General features: G+C 38.3%; 1 protein-coding gene across 1 annotated transcript; it reads right to left on the reverse strand.

Annotated features, from left to right (window-relative positions):
- Positions 1-1,074: 1,074 nt before the first annotated feature.
- On the reverse strand, positions 1,075-6,841 carry c1qtnf6b (C1q and TNF related 6b). The gene is made up of 3 exons (XM_016261806.1): positions 6,819-6,841; positions 4,577-4,768; positions 1,075-1,658 (listed from the first exon to the last, which is right to left on the reverse strand). Exons 2-3 carry the CDS (start codon positions 4,758-4,760, stop codon positions 1,114-1,116), a joined length of 729 nt encoding a protein of 242 aa, XP_016117292.1. The 5' UTR covers positions 4,761-4,768; positions 6,819-6,841; the 3' UTR covers positions 1,075-1,113.
- Positions 6,842-10,333: the final 3,492 nt, after the last annotated feature.

Here is a 10,333-nt window from a genome sequence, read left to right on the forward strand (position 1 = left end):
CTTAGAAACTTTTGTGTAACCTTCAAATAATCACGAGAAGAAAACTGGACATTTTAATGTGTTAGAAACATTCATGTTTCTATAACCTAAATTAGTTTTATAGCTTGGATCTTTTCTACTTTTGGTCAGATGCAGCATCTTCAGTGAGCTCTCTGTGTTCTCGGACGCAGCGTAAACTCCAGCGTGTAACATGCAGTCATCAGTTTCCTAATGTCTAGAAGATTGCTCACTGATCACAGGGAACTGCAGCTGATCTGAAGACGTCTGTGGGATTGAGAGATAAAAGTCCAGCTCACTGTTAATCCACACGCTGCTCAGCAGCTCGAATCAAACACTGTAAACTCTTTATGCCTTCCAAGGTTTTTTCTTCAACAACAGTGTGTTCAATTGAAAAGCTAAAGGTTCACACACACACACACACACACACACGACTCTGCACTGCAAAAAAAAGGCTTATCTTTCTTAGTATTTTTGTCTTGTTTCTAGTCAAAATATCAAAAATGTCTTAAATTAAGATGCATTTACTTGGTAAACAACACAAGATATTTAGCCTTGTTTATTGGGGGGGGAAACTAAATGAAGGGCATTTTGCTTAAAATAAGAACAATTATCTGCCAGTACACTCTTAACAATAAAGGTGCTTCACAGTGATGCCATAGAAGAACCTTTTTGTCTAAATGGTTCCATAAAGAGCCTTTAACATCTGAAGAACCTTTCTGTTTCACAAAAGCTTCTTTGTGGCGAAAGAAGGTTCTTCAGGTTATAAAAAGCTAAGAAAGAGACGGTTCTTTGACTGAATGGTTCTTCTATGGCATCGCTGTGAAGAACCTTTTAAGCACCTTTATTTCTAAGAGTGTGGGGTAAGTAAAATTCTTGTTTTAAGAATATTTTACTTACCCTATGACTTGTTTTAAGCAAAATGCACTTCGTTTAGTTTATTTTTTCCCCTATAAACAAGGCTAAATATCTTGTGTTGTTTACAAAGTAAATGCATCTTAATTTAAGACATTTTTGATATTTTGACTAGAAAAAAGACAAAAATACTAAGATACGCCTTTTTTTGCAGTGTGGCTGTTCCTCTACACACTCGTGCAAATACAGCGGTCCCTCCTCCTAGACTTTAGGAGCCACCAGGTGTCCGTTGAAGGTGATGTAGACGTCCACGTCGTCGCTGTAAATGGCGTTGTCTCGCTGGCGCTTGTAGAGCCGGACCCAGACCTCGTCGTTGAGCTCCAGAGACAGCATGACGCTCTGGCTCTGCATGATGGAGCGGTCGCTGGGCTGCGTGTACAGGATCACCTGCTGCCGCTCGTTGTGCATCAGGTGCAGGTACGTCTCCTTGAAGTTCCAGGTGTGAATGTTGACGTTGAAGAAATAGACTCCCGGGACGAAGCAGTAGAACTTCCCCTTAAACATGTTGAAGTGTTCGCCCAAGTTCACGAAGACGGTGTCGAAGATCAGGGCCTGGTAGTAATCGGCGCTGTGCAGAGCTTTGCGTCGGCCCACGGAGAAGGACGACTGCTGGATTTTGCAGGGGTCTCCGGGGGCCCCTGTGTCTCCTTTATTGCCTTTGGGCCCCGTCACACCTCTGAGTCCAGGGGGTCCGTCCACTCCGGCTTTGCCAGGCGTCCCTCTGTCCCCACGCTCTCCTTTTTCCCCTGTCAACAATCAGCCAGTGATCTAAGTCAGTGTGTGATCAGCAGTGTTGGGGGTAATGCATTACAAGTAGTGTGAGTTATGTAATCAGACTACTTTTATCAAGTAACTAGTAAAGTAAAGCATTACTTTTACATTTACAAGAAAATATCAGAGTTATTTTTTTCAAACAAGTAAAGCCAGTTCCTTTGTTTTCCCATGTCTTCACTGACAGCTCTCCTGCCGCCGTGTTGAGAGAAATCAGTGCAGAGGCGTTTTCTGCAGCCTAAAGATTATTCATTTCACTTTTGGTGTGAAAGGGCCTTTACAGTTGCCAAAAATATAACCTTTGGGGTTTTTGTTATTAAAAACAAATAAGCAATCCCAGCTCAGGTGACAAAAAGTAACACTCTTAGAAATAAAGGTGCTTAAAAGGTTCTTCACAGCGATGCCATAGAAGAACCATTCAGTCAAAGAACCGTCTCTTTCTTAGCTTTTTATAACCTGAAGAACCTTCTTTCGCCACAAAGAAGCTTTTGTGAAACAGAAAGGTTCTTCAGATGTTAAAGGCTCTTTATGCAACCATTTAGACAAAAAAGGTTCTTCTAAGGCATCACTGTGAAGCACCTTTAGTTTTAAGAGTGTAACGCAATGCATTACTTTCCATAAACAGTAACTGAGTAACCCAATGACTTACTTACAGTGCTGGGGAAAGTTACTGTGAAAAGTAATTCATTACAATATTGCATTAATCCATAAAAAAGTAACTCATTGGGTTACTCAGTTACTTTTTATGGAAAGTAATGCATTGCGTTACTTTTTAAATCTGGACAGGGCTTGCTTGTTTGTTTTTAAAATAAAAAAAGTTATATTTTTGGCAAATATAAGAGCCTTTTCACACCAAAAGTGAAATGAATAAGCCTCAGGCTGAAAGGAAAGTACAGTAGAACGCAGAAGACATTTAATACACTTCAGCAATAAAAAAAAGACACACAAATGTTCGTCTAGAGTAATTTGTGCTTATTAGTACGGCTGAACTGGATCATCGAAGGTCAGAAGCAAATAGAATGGGATTAAATACATAAAGGATATTTGTGTTGTTTAAAATGTAATTATTGCAGGTTTGCGTCATATTCTGAGTTGCATTATTTTTATTCATTTTGAGGAATACTGAACCTGTGTTTTGTTTGTGTGAGTGAGATGAATTAATGCATATTCATATTTATTTTAGAGCTACAGTAACATCTTCTGATTTCTCTCGACATGGCGACACCAGAGCTGTCAATCAATACATTGGGGGGAAAAAAAGTAACTTGCGTTAAAAGTAACTCAGATATTCTCTTGTAAATTAAAAAGTAATGCCGACACTGGCTACTTTTTATGGAGTAACACAATATTGTAATGCATAATACCTAACACTGGTAATCAGTTTTAGAAGTCAAGCAGGCGAAGTGAGTACACCAGTAAGTGTTTGCTTTTTACATCTTCTTCTGGTTGGGATCAGAATTATACTGTGATTCTGAGAGGTTTTTCCTCTAATCTCTCACATCAGTCAATTTTGGCTCAATACCATTGTGGATGTTTTTGGTTTTGGTATTTTTGGTTCACTAATGCTCCGAACAGTCTTCAGCCATGTTAGCTCTATAGGTGATGTTAGCTCCTGATGCTGACACCGATTAAATTTCAATCAAATTGAAAGGGCTGGTGTAGACTTGAAATAATCCAATCAATGTGAAAAATCATGTAAATGTTTGAATCCGTCTGTTTTCTCAATCAGACTCAAAATGACCTTGAATCTAAAGCACACAGTGTCATTAGCACAAAGATTGCAGAAGATGAGTGTTTCGATGAATTTCCAGCCTTTAGGGTTAGTTATAATTATTAATGTCCTGAACCAGATCCTCTAACCTCAATCATCGTGAAATATCTGTGGTAACGATTGTGCGCTTTTGATTCAATCTTTACAGTCACTGAAAAATTCTAGAAACTTCAAACTTGGAGCTCCAGCAAAGAGTCAAACAGAAAGTGGTTTATTCTGTACGTGACGTGTCAGTAACTAGTGCTGTTAACTAAGTCAGTGATGTCATCAAACCCCTGTTGCTTTCCTAAATGATCGGACGCATGATTTTCACGGGCTGGACAACAAAGTGCACATTTCGCTATTAAGCACCACTCACATTTCCATCAGAAAGTGAAAATCTAGTTTCTGATTTTGTCTGTATTTGGTCTTTTAGACTAGTTGCAGACCAAAACGCTTTCCAGTGAGCAGTGGTTTCTGCCCGTCGACAGATGTTACTCACCACCAGCAAAATTACCCCTTATACAGCTCAAAGGAAATAAACGGTGGTCACATGACTTCACAGCGTCCAATGGCAAGGCCTCTTGTGGTCAGTTTCAGGAATCTCTCTGAACTGAAATGGATGTGAGCACTAACAATCTGTCCACTGCGGGTGAAGAGTGAGCATTACCAAAGAACAAGTCAACAAAAGTCATGTTTTTCTCTTTTGGCTTCTTCGTTTGTTCCTCTAGAGAGCTGCAGTTCTGAACAAAACTTGGACACAGCGATGAAAAAACAATGCTAAAACTGCAACCAAACATATAATTGTGTATAACTGCAACAGCAAAATAGACTCTGGAGAAAACGCTTCTTGTATCTGTATGTCAGAGTTTGTGTGTCCATCAAACTCTACAGTATTATGGTAGCCTAATAACTTATCTGCCACTTTGTAGAATCTAGTCAAATTACACCGATGAAACACGGACACCCTAAACTTCAATATCTATAACATTATTCACACATTTTAATGTTGACCGAGAACAATAAGCTTTGGTAGAGTGTTGTTGGGTCACCAGAGAAATAGTCACATTCAAAAGAAGTACCTACTCAGAGAGTGTGTGATTTCGGACACAGCCTAAGTGTCAGCGTCCAGCTCCGTCTCACCTTTGAGGATGGTCATGTTAATGATGGTGCGGATCTCCGGCGTGTGATTGGCTGCAGGCTGGGGGGCGGGGCTCAGGGGCGGGTCTAGGTGATCGCAGCACCTGCGGCAGTACCTGGGCGTGGGTCTGGAGGGAGAGGGGACGGATGCCACGGAGGCCAGCAGCAGCAGAAACACAGCCAACATCACGACACCTGCAGACCAGGAGCACAGTTTTCAACTGCATACACACAAAATCTTTACTTGTCACACAGTCTCTGAAAGCTGACACTCAAACAGCAGAAGCACACACCAAATCTGCAAAACCATACACTAATGCTCAGCCTTTGACAATTTCATAAAACACTTTTTGCAAAACACGACACACAGTTCTCTATGTAACACACGGAAATCTAACAGGAATTAAGGTGTTCGCAAATGTTTGCTTTTGAGATGCGTTTGTGATATTTTGAATGCAGTGCTTCATTTTGCAAGAGATCATGCGAGGCATCTTGCATTTTGTGTGTGCAATTCTTGGACTTGTGTGTAAAGTAAAAAAAAAAAAAAAAGAGGCAAAGTTTTGAAAATGTATCTCATAACCTTGTACTCTAGTTACATCTGATCAAATGCACATTATTGCTCTTTTGCTTCTGTTTCTGCCACAGGATTGGCATCCCGAGTCTGGATCCAACTCTTAAAAAAGACCTGAGATGACCGAACACCTGAGAAGAGATGATGTCGACCCTCAGACAACATACAAAACTAACACATTTTGCTATAAGTTTAATCGCAACAAATAATGATTGCAGTTAATAGTGTCCACCGTCTGTTTGATTACATCATTAACTGCATGAATTTTACCGTACATTTCTGCCATATGAACATCAACCTGACATAGTCACCTCTGATAAGCTACTACTAAATATAATGTAGAAACTTTAAAATAGAGACTTATATTTTCTGTAAAACTGCTTTGCTATGATGTGTACCGTGAAAAGTGCTATACAAATAAACTTGTCTGGAGACGGTCCCTCTGAATCGCTTGTTTCTAGCATCATGCTGCCTTTATTTCTAAAGCGCTTCATGCAATACAGATTGTCAAAGCTTCACAGTAGCTATGTTAAAAAGTTGTACATTTACTTGTGCGGGAAAATAAAATATTGCAAATAAAGCTTTGTTTCCATGCCAAAATGTATCGGCCTCAATTGAATGCATAAGCTTTTTATGTGCATTTGAAGATTTTATGCATATCTTGGCATTCCCGTTAAACGTTTTTTTAAGCAATATCCCAAAATTTGCTAGTGACGAACAGGAAAATAACAGAAGCGGTGATGGAGACGATTCCGATTGTGCTGTAAAACAGCTAAAGACAACAATGTGAGTTCAGTTCAGATCAAGTGTGAAGTTCATCAAACAAGTTCAATTCAGCTATAAGCAGTTCTACAAAACACAGCAATGTCATCATGTTATTCAGTTTGAATCGGTTCAATATTGATTCAGTTTAGTTCAATACCAGTGTTAATTCAGAAGATGAGAGTGCATCATTCATCTTAATTCAGTTCAAGCTGTGTTCACACCCGATCTGATCATCGCATCAGACACATTTAACATTGTGTGATCCAGAGCGATCTTAGCATCCATAAAATACTGGATTAATGATCCCTTTAAAAATATAAACCACCCTGTCATATAACAACCATATGAGAGACGTTCCCATCATGCAGCAGGAGCCTGAGGTTAAATGTGTGTGTCAGAAATATAAAATCTCCCAAACAAGAACAAGGATTAAAAACTGTTATAAAAAAATGACATTTATGGATCTCATCATCTATGGCTCGATCACATGTGGAAAAGAGCTGCTTGCTTTCTTTCTTTCTTTCTTTCTTTCTGTTCTTCAGAGTAAGTTCAACAACACATTATTAATATTCCCTCTTAGAAGTCTCTGCAGCATCATCTCTTTATCTCACTTTATCCTGCACGCTTCTCATTTTAATTAGGCTTTCTTTGCAGGCAGCAAACATGAATGATTCATTGAGACACAGCAGCTGTACTTATGAAAACCAGATGAGAGAGAGAGAGAGCACAAGAGCCACGTCCTCACACAAGTTATCAGGCTCATCGAACAATCCTCACACAGTTCTATATCTCTGTCCAAATCAGTGACATGAAAAACCTCGCCTGACTCGTGCAGCCAAGCTGCTGTCTGACTGAAGCTCTCACGCAAAGACTTGAGGAATCCAGAAGAAATGTAAAGCTGAGACTCACCACTGCGTCCTCGAGCTCCTTCTGTCTCTCTTACATTAGGAGGAGTTTCCTCGGGAGCACGCTTTATTCTCTCTCTCTCGCCTCCCTCCTGGTGTTTTAAAGCAGCGTTTGCTCGTTCATCTCACAGATGCTGAATCCACAGGTCAAAGCCGTGGTTTGAGAACCTTTCAGGAATTCTTGAAAGAACAATATTTCTCAGTCTGAAGAACATCTAAAAAACATGTTTCCACTGTAAAGAATCATGGAATCCTCCACCAACCATGCACCAGCTACCCAATTCAGCAACACCCTAGCAACCACCAGAACACCCTAGCAACCATCCATAATAAACAATCCAGTCAATCAGATCAATTCTATTTCTAGTGCTTTTGATCAGAATACCATGATGTAATTTGTTCTTAATATTTTCATGCCTTGTGATCACATTTATCAGATTTATTGTTTGCTGAACAATAATATTGTTAAATGTTGCAAAAGTACAAGCAATTGAAATTTACTGTATAGTATATATGTGACCCTGGAGCACAAAACCATGAGGGTAAATTTTTTTTTATTGAGATTTATACATCATATGAATAAATGAGCTTTCCATTGATGTATGGTTTGTTAGGAGAGGACAATATTTGGCTGAGATACAACTATTTGAAAATCTGGAATCTGAGGGTGCAAAAAAATCTAAATATTGAGAAAATCTTAGCAATGCATATTACTAATCAAAAATTAAGTTTTGATATATTTATGGTAAGAAATGTACAAAATATCTTCATGGAACAGGATCTTTACTTAATATCCTAATGATTTTTGTCATAAAAGAGAAATGTATAATTGTGACCCATACAATGTATTGTTGGCTATTGCTACAAATATCCCCCAGCGACTCAACACTGCTTTTGTGCTGCAGGGTCACAAATATTTAGTATACACTGAAAAAAATGTGGTGCAGGACTTAAAACCATTTTCACTCAAAGTGCTAGTAAATGTCACAAGTAATTACAAAGAAATGTCAAGTAACACATTTTGAAATCAAAGTAGTTTTAGTTACAGATTTGCATTTTATAGTGTATATGTCATTCATTCCCCCCATAATAATGTGCTAAACCACTAAATGTCCCAGAAAGCATCTAGAAACCACCCAGAACACACGAGCGCTGGAGATGTGTTTAAACTGACCTTCACTGAAATGAAGATCCTCAGGAGCCTGAGCTGAAGATCAACATGTTCATTCACATCTGACATGCTCTACATTAAAACTCTCTCTCTCTGTTAGTGTTTCACTGGCATGATTAATCTAGCATGCTTAAACACACACACGCACGCACGCACGCACTTACACTCACACACTCACTCTCTCACTTGCACACGCACACACACTCACTCACTCTCACACTCACACACTCACTCACTCGCGCTCACGCACTCAAACACACATACTCACACTCACACACACACACACACACACACACATGCACACACTCACACACATACTCACACACACACACACACACACACACACACAGTCTCTCTCTCCTCCCCCTCCTCGCTCGTCCTCCTCCACTTCAAGCAGTGATTCTCCATACGCTCCCAAACTCTGGAAAAACCCACAGCCTCGGGCTGCAGAATGAATCAGCAGCAGGAAGTTGAGCTGTGAGCGGCTGATGATACGTTTGCTTCTCCTCCAGACAGCAGAGGGACCAAACATGAACACATGAAATCAGAGCGTGGTCCTCTGACCCTGCTCTCTCTCTCTCTCTCTCTCTCTCTCGGTTTATTTGTGTTTGCTGTAACAGAGCCCAATGATCTTTAACCTCTAAAACTCCCACATTCTTCTATTAGCACAAAATCAGTCTCAAATTAGAACTCAACCACACACATGGTTTCACATCCTCCTGGGGACTTTCCACTGCCTTGTTATACTGAGCTTTTTTTTATATGTGTGTGTGTGTGTATATGTATATATATATATACACACACACACACATATATAAAATCAGCTCAGTATAACAAGGCATATATATATAATGTGTGTGTGTGTGTGTGTTCACACTGCCGTTCCAAAGTTTGGGATCAGTAAGATTTATAAATGTTTTTTAAAGAAGTCTCTTCTGCTCATCAAGGCTGAATTTATTTGATAAAAAACACACACACACACAAAAAAAACCCCATCATATTGTAAAATATTATTACAGTGTAAAACAGCTGTTTTCTATGAGAATATCTGTTAAGCTGTAATGTATTTCTGTGATGTGCAGCTGTATTTTCAGCATCATTCCTCCAGTCTTCAGTGTCACATGATCTTCAGAAATCAGTATAATATGCTGATCAATGTTGGAAAAGGTTTTTGCTGCTTCATTTTTTTTTTGGAACCTGTGATTTTGAGGATTCTTTGATGAAAAAAAAAGTTTAAAAGAACAGTGTTTATTTAAAATATAAATATTTTGTAATATACGCTACCAGGGTCAGTGCAGTTTTTCTTTCTTTTTAAAAAAATAAAAAACCTTTTATTCAGCAGGAATGTTATATTGATAAAAAAAAAAAGTAATAGTAAATACTTACATTGTTAGAAAATATTTATTTTAAACTTTTATTCATCAAAGAATCCTAAATAATGTATTATGTATTTTTGTGTATATATATATATATATATATTGTTGCCCGACTGGACAATAAACGTGATTAAAATATCTAATTAGGGAATCACCACAATTTCAGCAAGAATGATTCTGATTTTATTACATTTGGAGCAAACGGCAATATATAGTGGATAATGTACTGACAGTGACAAGGTCAAGCTGTGTGAAAGAAACTCAAACAAATGAACGCAACTGCACACAGAAGAAACATACTGCAGTAAACATGTGTTTTTACATTTATAACATATTATATAAGAGTGTGGTTTACCACAGCATGTCTGAGCAACACAAGCGGTGTTTCGTTACCGAATGATTCAGTGTATCGAACGAATCAATGATTCATTAACCCATTCATAAAGACAGGCACTTGGTTCAATCTTGAATGAACAAATCGTTTGAATGAATGACTCAATGACTCACTCAATAAGATAGTCCCTTGCTGCCACCTGCTGGCGGTTTACGTTCATATTTAAAAGTATTTCATATTTGTATATTTACACACATATATAAAATCAGCTCAGTATAACAAGGCATATATATATATAATGTGTGTGTGTGTGTTCACACTGCCGTCACTGCTGTATTTTCAGCATCATTCCTCCAGTCTTCAGCATCTCATGATCTTCAGAAATCAGTATAATATGCTGCTCAATGTTGGAAAAGGTTTTTGCTGCTTAATTTTTTTTTTTGGAACCTGTGATTTTGAGGATTCTTTGATGAAAATCAAGTTTAAAAGAACAGTGTTTATTTAAAATAGAAATATTTTGTAATGTTATACACTACCAGGGTCAGTGCAGTTTTTCTTTCTTTTAAAAAAAAAACACTTTTATTCAGCAGGAATGTGTTATATTGATAAAAAAAATATATAATAGTAAATACTTACAT

This window comes from Sinocyclocheilus grahami, unplaced genomic scaffold (assembly GCF_001515645.1).
Source record: "Sinocyclocheilus grahami isolate Dianchi unplaced genomic scaffold, SAMN03320097.WGS_v1.1 scaffold2635.1, whole genome shotgun sequence".
NCBI lineage: Eukaryota > Metazoa > Chordata > Actinopteri > Cypriniformes > Cyprinidae > Sinocyclocheilus > Sinocyclocheilus grahami.